Raw genomic sequence first — 15,278 nt, forward strand, 5'->3', positions numbered from 1 at the left:
TGTCATTAGTTAGCTGCTTACTGATTTTGTATTATTGACCTTGAAAAGTTTTCTCCAGATTATCTCTAACAAGTAATTTGTATCATGGTAAAGCACACATCACATCATTAGTGCTAAAAGCATGAATTATGATGCTGAGAAGTATAGATTGCTTGATCGGCATACTGGATAAGAGTTTGTGCCATTGGAATATAATTTTCTGATTTTGGATATGATTTCGTTTTTACCTCTTATTTATTTTGCATTAGGATGGTGGGAAACATAACGCTAAGATTTGTGGAGGACTCACTAAAGAATATTGCAAGGCTGTGCTGTAGAACCAATAGATGTGGTGTTGATGACGAAAAAGGGAGGTGATGGTAATGTTTGTATTATCTGCAAGCATGGTGGGATCGGAATGCTCATGTGGGTTACAGTTGCTCTTTTCATCTTCAGTTGATTTGACACTGGCACTCAATACCGAAATTTCAAGGTAGACACACATATAATAAATTCATGTGAGACTCCTCTAGCAACACCTAGAGATATGTTGGTCTACTGATTTAATTAGGTCATGAATCGTGTCCACTGCTTTCTGCTAGGCTACTAATTTAAGATAATTATTATTCTTTTGGTGAGCCATATTTATGTAGACCATGACTTGAATTGTTTTTCTCATGTTGAACTGCAGGTGCTGTGTTGAGAATAAGATTCAGTCAGTTGCGCATTTTTTTCGTGGAGGAGTAGACTAAAAACCTGGATGCCAAAGAATATGAGTTTCCAGACTATGAGTTAATTCATCATGGGTATTGCAACACACTCACCATCATCGTGATCGCAGCAGTGGTATTGGCAGCTTAAAGGTAAGTCAGCAAAACCAAAAGCTACATATCACCCACTTAAAACCTGTCAGATGTTCGGCACGAGTTCTACAAATGCTTCTTGCAATGGTTTGAATTGTATTGTCAAAGATCCAATCCACATTACAAGAGAATGTGTATACTTTCTTGGATTTAACAAAAATAACGAGTAAAATTCTGTTTGTGCAATACTTTCCTTGATTTTTACAGGGATCTACTTTGTGCTTTAGGAGTAAAGGTATCTACTTTACTGAGGCATCTACTTTTTGACGAAGACCAGAATTATGTTCTTAAAGTTTTTTTGCACCTACTGGTTGTTTGCTTGATGTCAAACAACACATTTGAATAACTAATTCAGGGTATGGCTTATCTTCCTCTAATATTGTATCAGTTTTTATACAGTTTTAACTTCTATCTTCCTAATGATAAGACTGTTATTTGTTGTTTCTGATTATTGCTTATGGTAAGAACTACCATAATAATGTTGTAGTTGCTACAATTTTGTACACTTAAACTAAATTAGGACAACAACACAGGCTACTCCAAATTATGATACACTTATGTGATACATTTTGTGAGTTTATAAATAGTTCGCAAACTGTTGGACCATGCTCATCTGTCTAAAGGATGCAAATTTATGTTTGTTGATCACGTTACCATTTTAGATGTTACGGACTTGAAGCTGGAGATGAAATATACATGTACTGTCTCTCTGACCTAATGACATATATCTGATATGCTTATTGTGTTATTGTAGGTGCCAATTTATCCAAGTCAAAAGTTAATTCATCACAAAAAACACATCTTATAATTCTTTGGTAGCTTGAAGATTAAGATTTACAAGTATAATGATATACGCTTCAAAGCAATTGGTTTTAGAGTTTGGGACGATGGAATTTCTAAAGCAAAATCTTAAATCATGTATATATATATATATATATATATATATATATATATATATATATATATATATATAATTTGCAGAAAAAATGACATTGCTTTTGATATGTCGTTCCTTGATCTCAATGCTTTTTTCCACAAATATGTACATATTCCCAACTGTGTATTGATCATTGTGCTTTGTCCTTGACGGTAAATTTCATTTTTTTGGGTTTCATTTGCAGAGGGTGCAAGTTGTGGAAAGAGTAGTTAAGGTCCTTTGTTCTACAGTCACAAATATTTATTGTTGTTTTGTCGAGAACAGTAATGGATGCATTGTACACACTGTGTTCAGTATCTTACTGATGCTCTCCTGCAATCTTTGGTGGTGGTGGTGGATGAGACTTTGAGCAAGGAAATTGAGGTTAGAATCTCTTTGTCTCTAGAATTCGTTACAGTTTGATTTCTTAGTTGCAGTCTTATAATTTAATTTTCTTGAATTCTAAGATCAATTAAAGCTCAGTTTATAAGGATTTCCTTGAATTCTAAGATCAATTATAAGCTCAGTTTATAGGATTTCGTTTTATCGATAGCGCTTTGACTGCTCTCACTATATATGACTAATATGTTTCCTCAAATGCATATCATCTAGCACTAATTTCATTTTGGTGATCCTATATTTGTGCCTTTGCAGGGCAAAAGCCCCTTTGGTTAGAAAAGGGAACGATGCTGGGTTGAGAAAGTTTATAAAAAATGCATTGTTAATGCCATCGGTAGATTGCCTATTGCAGAGCTGTTGGTGGAACAAAAATTTGGGTTTGCTCCTTTCTATTTTTTAGTTTTGTTTGTTCGCACTACGATTGTTTTATATTTACAGGAACTGATTTTGGAGAGGGACGCGATCTTCTATCCATCCTATCTCATTTTGGTAACCGGATCACATAACCAACTTTCAACAGGTAAATTAGGGTTTACTGATGTGACTGCATATGCAATGGGTCTTCAAGTGTAGCCTCTTAAGTTGTTAACTGAAGGTATCTTGATCTTTTCAGCTCATTCAGGTATTCGTTCACTTCTATAATTCTATCTTATGCTTTCGCTTCTTTTGTTTGATCAGTGATCTGTTTGTTTGTATTTGATTTATCATTAGAAAAATTCTCTAATCTCATCTCTGAACAATGAAATTATCAAAGAATATTTTTCTATACTTTGAAACTAATTTTGTTGAATTGCTATTCAGGCAATGGTATAAAGAATGAGTGGATCAAAACATGAGCACAGGCAAAAGATGAACAATTAGAGAAAGCTATTAGACAACTATATGGTAGAGAAGCTACTAGACAGGTACATCGTATCGGTTCCAGATAACATGAGTATTTGCTTGGTATGTTTTTTTTAATGTTCTAAGCACTAAGCATTGTTTTTGTTGTCTTTATATTTTTGTTATCAGAAGTCTTGATATTTAAATAGTTAAATATGTGTGAAATTTTCTTAAAAGTGACCAGATTTATTTTCTCATCTTAGTAATATTAACTTCAGGGATTTGCTGTAATGTTATGCAAGTAATTCAATTTCAAATTTGTGTTTGTATACCAGACTTTTAAAAAGGAATTTATGACGCAGGGATGGGCACAACTTTTTAACAATGTTCAGGGATTGGAGAAATATCCTTATTTTCTAGCTACCATTGTTTTTTGTCTTTTTTCTGAAGGTATTTTGTAGTTGCGTTTACAGTCTAAAGTTTCGGGTTGAAAAACTTTGCAGCGGGAAGCCTCCTTAGCAAGTGCCTTTCAGGTTGCCACCATGCGAGCACTCTCAATTGCATCTTATGGAAACCAGGTGAACAATACTAGCAGAACATTTTGGATAAAAACAAGTAGATTTGTTGGATTGAAACCACTGTAGTTGGTCGCTGTCATACATGCTTACAGACAGCTTTGAGATGATAAAACCACTTGGAATGCTTTATTCTTTGACCATTCCCACCCATGTTGAATGACTTTATGTGCAATACGCTTTGGAACTATAATAATTAAACGGAAAAGTAGTGTATCACCCTTGCTTACGGTAACACATTTCGATACACGGCCTTAGTTCTTTTTTTTCTTTACTGGATCATCAAAGTTTATACTTCAGATATTGTTATTTTCTGCAGCCACAATGGATGGCTCCTGAAGTTATATGTAATGAGCCGACGGATGAGAAGTAGGTTTTTCTTTTTGTCTCTCCGCAAATATTGTTATGAAGCCTGAAAGGGTATGTTTTTCTGCTTGATGCATATCAATCTAATTTTTAGTAATAAAAATTAATGTTTTATTTTCAGGAAATTACCTTGGCGTATTGCACCGGAGTTGACGGCAGTTGGATGGATGGTAGGTAAATCAGTAAAAATATGTTTTAGTAGTAATCAACTGCTGGAGTTGTCATTTGACACAATAACGAAAAACATCAAATTCCAACTTATTGCAGAGAAAAACAAAACTTATCTATTGCGCAGGAAATAACATTCTCAACAAGCGAAACTAATCATCTCACAGGAAATCTACAACTAAAACGATTCCTATACAGAAAATAAATCAAAACCTTAATGTAAGTTTCATTTTTAATTAGTGATTTCATTCTCTTTCTTAGTTCCCGACAACTGCTCGATTAATTGGCTCTCGATACTGCAGTGATGCGGAGATTGCTTCCACTGTTAGAATTGTTCAGCTACCTCGATGATCAAATATTCTAGATTGTTGGCAGACTAATACAAGTACTATTACTTTTTAATTTATTGTCTTTTACCCAATCCTTTTCAAGTTAATGATTCACTGATATGATGTATGTAGGTGCAGCATTGCATACGATTTTTGGCTTAACAATATCTGCTGACAATGCCGTCTGAGACCTGTATTCTAGAAAGGTACTCATTCTGCATTATCTTAAAATATACTTACCCTGGCTTTTGAGACCTGTATCGTAGAAGCATCAAAACCATTGTTTCCAAGCTTTTACAGGGTATTGGCACCAGTTTGGTGGATTTTTGATTTGTTGATGTGTGCATATGACATCATGTTTGCAGTTTGAGTTCAACATTTCAATGTTCTTATTGTTTCCAGTTGTTTGCTCATTAAATGGCATCCAAACGCGGCAAAGTACCTACACATGTGTATAACATTTAATATTAGCCTGGATTATCAAACTAGGTACTATGAGCGCTACACATTTCTCATGTATATGACGCGGAATATATTTATGGTCATCTATCTTTATCATGCAGTTTTAGATGTAACAAAATTATTGGTGATTTTTTTTTTAATATATTCATTTGGCTTTTAATGATTTCTGCATTTACTTTGCTTTGGTTTTTTATAGTTTTGGGTTGTACCGATGGCTTGATGAAATTGGTTCATCGTCCATGTTCAATTTTGTTAGTAAAACTTAGTTTCTCAATAGAAAAAAGTACGAGCTTACTTAGTATAATTTGTTTGCTTTCAAAAGCAATGTAATTCACCACAAAATGGTGTTGTTGCAAATTGAAGCCTTTTATCTCAATCAGCCAGTTGAACCTGATCGTATATATATGCTTATTTAAGAACAACATTAAGAACAAGATTATGTGGTTATGGGAACAATTGCCGCTTAATTATCCTTCTTATCCACAAAACGATATCACTTTCTATTCAAGCGAAGTGCAAATTTAGATGTGATTTGCATATAATTTTCGTACCATTAAATATCGGGACTGGGCGAGGCGAAGCCGAACCTTACCAAATCATATCGGGACTGGGCTGGGCGAGGCGAAGCCGAGCCTTACCGAATCATATCGGGACGGACTGGGCGAGGCGAAGCCGAGCTTTACCAAATCAAAAATATCGTTCTATTTGTAATTGTAGATTGAATTGGTGAACCAAGTTTACGAAGCTGCCCGGACGTAGCACGGGCACAAAATCTAGTCTAAAGTAAAGCCGTTTTTAATAAGATAAGATGTGGCTGTAATATGGCATTTATTAACTTGTATGTCAGGATGCAAGCTAAGAATATATTTTATTATTAAAACTAGGACTTAACCCGTGCCATAATGGCATGGGCATGTATAAAGATGGGCCAAAAAAATACCATGTTATAACATTACATCAATCCGTTCACGTAATGCAGGTGTCATCCAGTTTTAACCATTCGAAGAAAATAATAAATCGGTGTTATTACAAAATTGATATTTAAAACACCCACAAGTATCTACTCTCACGATAGTTATATTTTCATTTCAACGCATATGAATTCATGGATCCCCTCTGATTTGTATACTGACATAAGAAAAACACTAGTTTTGGTCCCGTGCGTTGCAAGTATTATTAATTATTACTCGTATTAAAGTTTGACGAAAAATGGATCAGGGGTTCAGTTTAAAGTCACGTTTAAGTGAAATGGGTCTTCCTGCACTTGGTTGAATTCCTGCAGGCCAAACAGGATATGAACATTTGTTGTGGAATGTAATTGTTGCTGAAAAACTTAAACAGATGTGGAGGAAAGTGAAAATTAAAAAACTACTTTCATTAATTTTAATTTTTTTTATAAAATCCATAGCAATCATGAGGAGAAACCATCACCTATGGGTAAAATGCATAGCATGGGCATATATGAGTGTCTGCAATGGAAAGAATGTTGGAAAATCAGGAAAAAGGTGCAAGGAAAATGAGAGATAATAATCATGAGATTGACAGCCAAGTCCGTCATATGTTTTGTTCAATAGACATTGACTTATTTCGACCATGCAACAAACCTTAAAATATTTTGTACCTCAGATCATTGTGGTCCTGCATTTTCACATTTTATTCAGATGATCAGAATACCTCGAACAATCATATCCATTTACACAATAAATTAGAAATACATCAAGACTAAGAAAATAAGACGTACCCAGAATTGAGGCCTTTTTTTTCTTCATTCTAGCTTGATGATGCTGGTGTTAGTGGTTCTACGGGGGTTGCTGACTACATTGGTGATTTTTCTGCTGTTGTTGGTTAGTAATTTCACCATTCCCATTCTGCTTAATCTCTGCCAAGATAGTAAGTTCTTTAGCCACAATAGGACCCAACCCAGTGTATATCTCACGCCATATCAGACGTTGATAATAATTTAAAACCTCAGAGCCTCCATTTCCTTCCTCAAATAACTTTGCTTACTTCCGTTTGCCGATTTATTTTGACACACAATTCTAGCTCCAACAATCTACTCAACATATTTCTACCCATATTCCTCTGTTTCACCACCTTTTTGTTCTCATATTTTGACCTGAACGCGTGTGGTTCACTACATAATGCATAACTAATATTACCATCAGAAGCATGTAAGTTTTAGCATACTGAAATAATGATGCCATCTGCGGGAGTCGAACCCGCAAGTACATGGTTGAGAACCATGTGCTCTTCCATTTAAGTTAAGATAGCAAATACAATTTCCTAATGTAAAGCGCAAATAATTCATAAGCATAAAAGGGATAGCAAGAAGAGAGTACCTGATCCCCTGCTTCATGCACACATGTTACCCCAACAGTATAATAATCCCAAGTCTATAGTGTACATAGTGTTGAAAACGGTATTACACCAGCAAATATCTCTAGTTGTAATGTACCACGATAATCATTTCTACCTTATATAGACGAATTAAAACTTCAGTCCAACCTAATGCCATCATGAGTACTTGTAGAGGCAACAAATGAAAATGATGCATGTATGGATGAGGAATTCTTTGGATAGGTAATATATTCATGCTTTAAGAAATAAAAAACAATGGAATGCTTTTAGAAATAAAAAAACAGTGATCTGAGTACATGGTTTGAGGTAATCGAAGCAGCTATGTTGCCATGGCTCTGGTGCATTGCAATCCTGCATAACACACAATATATTGAGCTATGTTTAGACATCAGTATTTGCATGGTAACTTCATAATCAACCATTTCATATCTCATAACTAACCCCAATTAAAGACCCTAATCATCGTAATTGGGTATTTACATTAAGTATACCTTTTTTTGAAAGACCATAAATGAAAGCAGTGTAAGAATCTTCATGGAAACCCTCGTACACAGAAAAATCGGGACATTATTGGCCTGTCAACATGGATACCAAACAAATCAAGCCTATAGTTACTTCCATTGCTCCCTGTAGAGACTAATAAAACTCATAATTTCAAAATTCCTAATTAGAATTAAATTAAAATATAATATGAACTGATTGAACAGAAGATACCAAAGAGGAATCACAATTCAAAACAAACATATTGAACAGATTATTCCAAAAACACCTATACTTCAAATCCTATATTTATTTACACGTACCCGTTTCGAATCCCTTTGCAAGAACTCTTACTATTCAACTCATCCAATTTGAAGGTGAAAATGTAAGTACTCTTTTAATTATTATTGAAATGTATATCACATAACTAAGGAAGACTAAAATCAGTAAAGGTATTAACTTACCTAACATTAGGTGATTACTGATTAGATTAATGTCTTGTATGAGATACTTATGCAAGTCCACATGATGGTGATTGAATTTAGTTTTTCTTCTCTTCCTTGTTGAACTTGAAACACCTATGATTAAGTTTCACATCAATAAAAGCTAATAAATTAACACCAACTTCAGATTGAAGACCATAAAACAAAGCCTTAAGTATACCCAAAACATTAAAAACCCCAGAGAGTACCTTAGGTTATGAGAAGACGTAAGAGAGGAATAAAGAAGAAACTCTAATCACCTGTAATTATATTGTAGTTTGAAGAGATGTAATCGCGAGCGGATCCAATGCTGGAATTAAGTCGTTTTCACATGAGGGAAAAAAGAAAAAAGGATGAGAACAGGGTATCTGAACGAAGGTTTTATATGCTACTGATAGGTATCATCACTTACTATTGGTCTAAATATATAGAGTGGGCCAGAAGCTCTAAAAGATCGGATTTCTTTGTTTATCAAGAGCAGTGGAAACTCATATCTGCAAAATAGACCGAAAGTGTTAGGGTTCACTGATTCAGAAGAAGGAAGAAAAAAAGTAAGAGAAAACGGGTTAGGGTTTATGGTATAGGATTGGATCTACAAAACAAAACCAAAGTAAAAGTAATTAGAAAAACAAAGGAATCTGCGAAGCAAAACTAAACAAAATAAATCATTAGAACAAAATATAATGAATCAAGAAGAAACTTCGACAAAAAAAGAGAGAACCTTAGATTGTAATTGGTTAGTATACCTGCAGGATTCAATATTTTTATTGTTTTTTCTCCTTCACAAATAGCTTCCTTTTCGATGATTCCAAATCTGCAAAATAAACAGAGAGAACGGAGAAGCGACGGTGAGGGGAAGAAATAGCGAGGAAGAAGAGAAAATAGGGTTTGGACTTTTGGTCCATTTGGAAAACGTAAGATCTTAACCACAGCAGAGTATTTTCGGTGGTGGGAAAACGTAAGAAAAATAAGTGGGGTTGAAAATATGCAAGACCGGTGGTGGGAAACAACGCCAGAAGCTCTAAAATTCGAGCTTGATACAACTTTAACCACGGCAGAGTATTTTCTCCTAAAACTATATATATAATTAGTTTTTTTTCCTATTTTTCTGGCCAGGATAGCATTGTATCATGGTTTAGAGCAACCACAGTCATGACCAAATTTGGGGACTATACCCAAATTTGGTCCCAAATTCAGCCGCAGTGGGTACTGACTAAAACCATATTTAGTCCACTTAATTAGGGTTTGCGACCAAATGTGGTCGCCAACCGAGACTAAAATGATTATAGTGGGACGGAAGTATAGTGGGCGTATGATTTCAGACGGAAGTATAGTGGACGCTCCACATCGGGCGTACTTATAAATAACGTATGATAATGGGGCGGATGTATATAGAGCGTTTGAGTTAGGCGTTATTATAAACACCGCCGGGCCATACGTAGATAAAACCTACGCCCCATAGCAGACGCAGTTATTAAAAACGCCTGGTTTGGACGCAGTTACTACAAGCGCCTGCTCCGGGCGCATGTATTATGACCGTATGCAGGAGACGGACGTATTATTAACGTCTGTGTGAGACGCATGTTTTATGGGCGTATGAGTGAGACGCATGTTTTATGGGCGTATGAGTGAGGCGTATATTACGACCGTATGGAGTGGGCGCATGTTTTAGAAGCGTCTGGGATGGGCGCATATATTAGGACCGTCTGGAGTGGGCGCATGTTTACGAGCGTCTGGGACGGACGCTCGTATTATGAGCGTTTGTTCGGAGCGCATGTATTACGAGCGTCCGTTACCAGGCGCATGTATTACGTGCGCCAACGGTTATATTTTGGAATTCTGATTTTGGTTTTCTGATTTTCCGACCGTTTGATAGATTGCAACGGCTCTTTCGTATATCTATATATAGCATTTGACAAACTTATTTCTGCATAATCTTATCATTTATAATTTCTATTTCAAGAAATATAGAAATGGCACCACGAGGTCCCAATTTTACAACAGAAGAAGATACAATGATATGTAGAATCCATTTAGCCATATCTCAAGATTCTGCTACCGGAACCGATCAACCAGAAAGAGTATTATGGAGTCGGATCAAAGATAAGTTGGAAGAAGCCCTGCCTTGTAAACCAAAACGTACTTGGACTTCTATCCAGAGTCGATTTCAGGGAATCAGTAGACAGGTTTCACTTTATTCTGCAAAAGTGTTGGAAGTTGATGGTGAATATCATAGCGGATGGAATGAAGTCTCGAGGGTAAGTAATCGTCAATTTTTGCACCCTTAATAATTATATACATGTAATTGGAACTGATGAGTATTGAAAATAATAACAGGTTGAAGAGATAAGAAAGCGATTCAAAGAAAGTAATGGTAACAAAAATTTAAGCACGAAGAGTGCTACGAAATTCTAAAAGATAGTATCAAATATTCAGGACGGTCGACGTGTTTGTTTGATTCAGGCCAAGAAATGGAAGATTCTCAGAGTGGTGAGGAAAACGCTGATATTGAGGAAACAATTCCAGGCGAGTCCAGTGATGATCTAGATATTGGAGATATAGAGAACACACGTAAGCGTCAGTTGGGGAAGAAAGCATCGAAACAACTAAAGAAAACAGGGAGAGCAAAATCCAATGCCCAGGAGGAAATGCTAGAGGATATAATTAAGGAGCAGCAAAGTTTCAATGAACATTACAAAGCACAATCACTAATGAAGATGGGACAGAGACAAGCTGAGTTTGAAGCAATACAAGCTAAGTCTGCGGCAAAGTTTGCGGCGATACAAGCTAAGTCTGCGGCAAAGTTTGCGGCGAAACAAGCTAGGCAAGAAAAACTCGATTTAAAGAAAGAAGCGGACGATGACTTGGCCATAATGTTGAAGGATGTCTCTACATTGGACACTGTAACAAGAGAGTACTTCGAACTTCGAAAGATGGAAATACTACAACGCAAAAGAAACCAATCTTAAAGCATGACCGAATTAGTTGAACCTTAATATTTATCATTAATAAAAAAATTAGTGAGTTTTAGTCAATTTTAGTGAATTTTAATTTTTATATGATAAATAGTACATTAGTAAGCAACGTTACAACATATTTTCCGATGAAGAAATACGATACAACATATTTCCATCCCAACTTAATAATTATCTCCAAAATTTGACCATATGTGTTCGATTAAATCTTGACGCAAGCGAAAATGTGTTTCTTTATTGTGTATAGCATGACGCCGATGTGCAGCTCTCATTCTGGAAAGTTCCTCAGTACCTACCCTCGATATATTCACCGGTGCCGACCTGCTACGTGAGTCATATTCATGTGGCCAATCACCGGGAAGACGCTCATCCTCCACTATCATATTATGTAAAATAATAACCGTTTTCATTATATAGGCAAGCACATCCGGGTTCCACATTCGTGCAGGTTGTTTGACAATGGCAAATTGTTGTTGCAGTACACCAAATCCACGCTCTACATCTTTCCGTGCTCCCTCTTGCATCGATGAAAATTTATATTTTTTCGGTGATCTGGTTGTTTAATGGCCATCACAATAGTAGCAATCTGTGGATAAATGCCATCACCGAGATAATATCCCATATCATATGCATGCCCGTTTACTTCAAAGTTCACCGGTGGTGTTTTCCCGTTGATAAGTTTTCGAAAAATATAAGAACGATTCATTACATTAATATCATTGCAGGAGCCGGGCATACCAAAAAACGCATGCCAAAACCAGAGATCATGTGACACCACTGCCTCTAGCACAATACTTTCACTCCCTTTATACGCGGTGTATACTCCTGATTCTGCTGACGGACATCTATCCCATTTCCAATGCATACAGTCCACGCTCCCCAGCATCCCAGGAAATCCCCTGTCTTTGTTTTCTTTCAGCAACAGTTCAACATCACCCGCAGTTGGTGAGCGTAAATATTCTTTCCCATATAATACCACAATCGTCTTGCAAAACCGACGGGTTGCTTCTAAAACGGTGGTTTCTCCAATGCGTAAATACTCATCTATTGCATCTGCTGCACATCCATAAGCTAACATTCGGATTGCTGCAGTTACTTTCTGATGAGGGGATAATCCAAGAATGCCACAAGCATCTCTTTTTTGAGCAAAATAAGGATTTCTAGACACCACATCTGCCAATATTCGGTTGAACAATTCTCGCCGCATTCTGAATCTCCTACGAAATATGTTAGCTGGGTAGGTGGGGTTGTCAGAAAAGTAGTCATTCCAGAGAAGTATATCTCCGGCTTCACGATTTCTTGGTATTTTTATACGAGTATGAGACCATGTCATACTTGTAATGGCAGTTCCCAAACTAACTGCTAGATTATTTCGGCTCAATGCAACCGCATCTTCATCTGATGAGTAAAAGCTGTTATCAGAGATCGCAGAAGAAGAAGTAGAAGAAAATTCGGAGTCCGAAGAAGAAGAAGATTCAGCGTTATTGTCACAGTATTCCATTGGAATGTATAGTTTGAGAAGTGATTGGGAGAGTTCGAAGAAGAAGAATATTTGCAGTGTTGGTTTGTATTCACCGAGATATGTAGTATTGGTTTTATAGACACATGATAGACACTTATGGCATTGCAGATTGAAAATGCGAGTGAAAAGAATTGACACTGCAAAGACTAAGACTATAGCTAAAAAGAAGCGACACTGACCGATTGAAAATGAAGGCTTAAAAAGAAATAACACTAATTAAACTACAAGTACCGAAACAAAGGCTGAAAAGAAATCAACATGTCAGAAAGTATTATGGAGTCTGAAAATGGAGGCTAAAAAGTAACCCTATATAGAGATAACATACGCACTTTGTAGGAGTATCCAAAGTGGAGGCTAAAAAGTACATATCCAAAGTGGAGGCTAAAAAGTACATATCCAAAGTGGAGGCTAAAAAGTACATATCCAAAGTGGAGGCTAAAAAGTTAATTATTCATCAGTAGGAGTATGCGATGGTGTTTGCCGTGGTGGGATAAACGTCATTCTCGGATGGGGGTTAACAGACGACATTGTTGATGCTTGACTCACTGGAGCCCACACCGCTGGTGGGATAGTTTCAGAAAAACTGCCGAATCCAATAGGGGGACGCGGCGTTTGTTGCATACGGAATTGCATCTGATCCTCCAGGTAATTGTTACGAGCTGCAAGGCCTCGTATTACTTCATCTTTTGCCTTTAAACGTATCATCCTGTCTTCCGTTTCATATAATACAAACTCGCGAAACGCACGATTAAAATCGGCATGTTCTTGAACTAGATTATAAGCTTCAGGCTGTCGTTTAAAAAAAAATAATTAAGAAATGAGATTACCATATATTTTAATATAATGACGGGATGTACTTACGTATGATAATTGTTGTGGTGGTGGAATAGGTACATGCTGAGCAGGTCGTTGAATAAGGTGTTTAACACGGTCACCATCAACCCCGTGTAATTCAACTACCCAATCGACTTTGGTCACGAATTGATGGAAGTTAGTTACATGTCGCCAATATCGCAGATACATATTATATGAAACAGCTTTCACAAACATATTTGCATCTACCCATCCAGCTTCTTTCACAAGTTTTGCTTTCTCATGACTGACCTCGCCAATTTTAAATGGTGGATTTCTAGGAATTCCAAAAGTAGGATGATTTTGCCTCCAAGATCGTTCTCCTAGGTACCACATATTCTGTCAAATTACCAGTAATCAGAGAAAATAAGTTCTTCAACTTAGGATAAAATGATAACTTTGAAGTAATAATGTTCATATAAAAACAACGTACTAACTGACCTTGCCAATCCAAGTAAATATAACCCTTTTGTTTGAAAGCTCCACAGCCCTGCGACCAACATCAGAGTCAAGAACACCAATGGCGGATTCCCACGGTCTCCATGTCACGATGTCTGCAGTCAACTGATTAAGCGCATTCCTACAGTGAACAATATCGATAGTCTTTTTCTTCGCTTTCCACCGGGAAGTTCTTGGCCATTTTTCTTCACTAGTTGGGTCGCACGGTCTACATATGCCCAGATATTCATATCCCCAAAACTACTCCATCATAACCAACCAAATAAATCAACTGCCAAAAAATATACATTTAAATGAAATAAAAATAAATAATAATTTACCTCTAATATTTGGAACGGCCCAGATAATGACTTCTGTCCCCTACCAGATGCGTTGAGTGCCACATACAATTTTGCAAAAGCAGGACCACCCCAATCATACATATCAACTGCATTTAGATCCTCAAAAGCAGCTAACCAAGCCGCATCAATGTAGTTCTTTGCATTGGAAAAGAAAAAATTTCCCAAAACATACATAAAAAAGGCCCTCGCCACTTTTTCTGCAAGTTTGTCATCCAAATTAGCTGCAACCAAGATATCTTCTTTGAAATACGTAGTCAAAAATTTAATTGTGATTGCATCTGAAATCCACTGTGCCGGGGGGCGTTTTTTTCCAGAGATTGGGGGATCTTCATAATCTAAGGGTTCTTCTATTTCTGGAAAAACATGCTCACGGACATAATCAAATTTGTACTTGACTGGGTTATACGGAACATCATCCCCAATTCCAATACTCAATCCTGTCAACACTACCCAATCAAGCGGCGTGAATCCCATTTCACCAAAAGGGAAGTGAAAAGTATGCGTTGTATCCCACCAATGTTCAACAAGATAATCAATCACTGGGTGTGATGCTTCTCCTATTTCCATGGCTAATAAACGTCCCCATCCTGCCTTGTCGATAATGTATTTAATTTTTGGACTATGTTTTGTTATCTCCTTATAATAAACAATGACCGAAAAGAGTGAACCACGATGTTGGTACCTGAATTTTGGATCGCTTGAATATGTAATATCTGTAGAAGCGTGTTTGTCACTATCTTCCAGGCAATTGTAGTTATCTAGGGATACCACGGACGGTGTTGTTTCATCTTCGCTATCTTCATCGAACCCGGTATCTGGAACTTCCAAATCTCCAACATTAGGGTCTATTTCAGGCTCCATTGGACCTTTACCTTTGCGTTTCTTATTATTCATCTTTTTTCCTTGTGCAAATCTCGACGTTATTCTGCT

At 36.6% G+C, this 15,278-nt stretch overlaps 3 protein-coding genes and 2 long non-coding RNA genes across 10 annotated transcripts; 2 read left to right on the forward strand and 3 right to left on the reverse strand.

The window, feature by feature from the left end:
- Positions 1-6,233: 6,233 nt before the first annotated feature.
- On the reverse strand, positions 6,234-9,093 carry LOC113331279. 6 transcript variants are annotated; one of them, XR_003350856.1, is made up of 8 exons: positions 8,946-9,093; positions 8,612-8,693; positions 8,460-8,509; positions 8,182-8,295; positions 8,041-8,070; positions 7,729-7,812; positions 6,621-7,588; positions 6,234-6,517 (listed from the first exon to the last, which is right to left on the reverse strand). It is a non-coding gene; the product is annotated as an uncharacterized LOC113331279 (long non-coding RNA). The 6 variants fall into 6 exon arrangements; XR_003350854.1 differs by lacking the exon at positions 8,041-8,070; XR_003350855.1 differs by having other exon boundaries at positions 8,041-8,295.
- A 1,100-nt stretch (positions 9,094-10,193) lies between these two features.
- Positions 10,194-10,578, forward strand: LOC113331293. Its single transcript, XR_003350858.1, has 2 exons — positions 10,194-10,457; positions 10,537-10,578. It is a non-coding gene; the product is annotated as an uncharacterized LOC113331293 (long non-coding RNA).
- A 79-nt stretch (positions 10,579-10,657) lies between these two features.
- Positions 10,658-11,295, forward strand: LOC113331298. Its single transcript, XM_026578023.1, has 2 exons — positions 10,658-10,970; positions 11,004-11,295. Exons 1-2 carry the CDS (start codon positions 10,671-10,673, stop codon positions 11,166-11,168), a joined length of 465 nt encoding a protein of 154 aa, XP_026433808.1. The 5' UTR covers positions 10,658-10,670; the 3' UTR covers positions 11,169-11,295.
- Positions 11,296-11,670: 375 nt separating this feature from the next.
- Positions 11,671-12,507, reverse strand: LOC113347540. Its single transcript, XM_026591224.1, has one exon. It carries the CDS (start codon positions 12,505-12,507, stop codon positions 11,671-11,673), a length of 837 nt encoding a protein of 278 aa, XP_026447009.1.
- Positions 12,508-13,143: 636 nt separating this feature from the next.
- On the reverse strand, positions 13,144-14,822 carry LOC113347544. Its single transcript, XM_026591227.1, has 4 exons — positions 14,328-14,822; positions 13,990-14,247; positions 13,558-13,887; positions 13,144-13,485 (listed from the first exon to the last, which is right to left on the reverse strand). The coding sequence occupies exons 1-4, from the start codon at positions 14,820-14,822 to the stop codon at positions 13,144-13,146; spliced, it is 1,425 nt and encodes a 474-aa protein (XP_026447012.1).
- Between the last annotated feature and the right edge of the window lie 456 nt (positions 14,823-15,278).

The sequence above is a fragment of the Papaver somniferum genome, chromosome 1, assembly GCF_003573695.1.
Source record: "Papaver somniferum cultivar HN1 chromosome 1, ASM357369v1, whole genome shotgun sequence".
NCBI lineage: Eukaryota > Viridiplantae > Streptophyta > Magnoliopsida > Ranunculales > Papaveraceae > Papaver > Papaver somniferum.

What these genes read in the sequence shown, in the direction of transcription:
- LOC113331298 (XM_026578023.1), top strand. Translation starts at nt 10,671, where the DNA reads ATGGAAGATTCTCAGAGTGGTGAGGAAAACGCTGATATTGAGGAAACA. An exon ending in AAGCTAAGTCTGCGGCAAAG is followed by an intron (nt 10,971 to 11,003) that starts TTTGCGGCGATA and finishes TCTGCGGCAAAG; the next exon opens with TTTGCGGCGAAACAAGCTAG.
- LOC113347540 (XM_026591224.1), bottom strand. Translation starts at nt 12,507, where the DNA reads ATGACATGGTCTCATACTCGTATAAAAATACCAAGAAATCGTGAAGCC.
- LOC113347544 (XM_026591227.1), bottom strand. Translation starts at nt 14,822, where the DNA reads ATGGGATTCACGCCGCTTGATTGGGTAGTGTTGACAGGATTGAGTATT. An exon ending in TATTTACTTGGATTGGCAAG is followed by an intron (nt 13,888 to 13,989) that starts GTCAGTTAGTAC and finishes GTAATTTGACAG; the next exon opens with AATATGTGGTACCTAGGAGA. An exon ending in CACCACAACAATTATCATAC is followed by an intron (nt 13,486 to 13,557) that starts GTAAGTACATCC and finishes TTTAAACGACAG; the next exon opens with CCTGAAGCTTATAATCTAGT.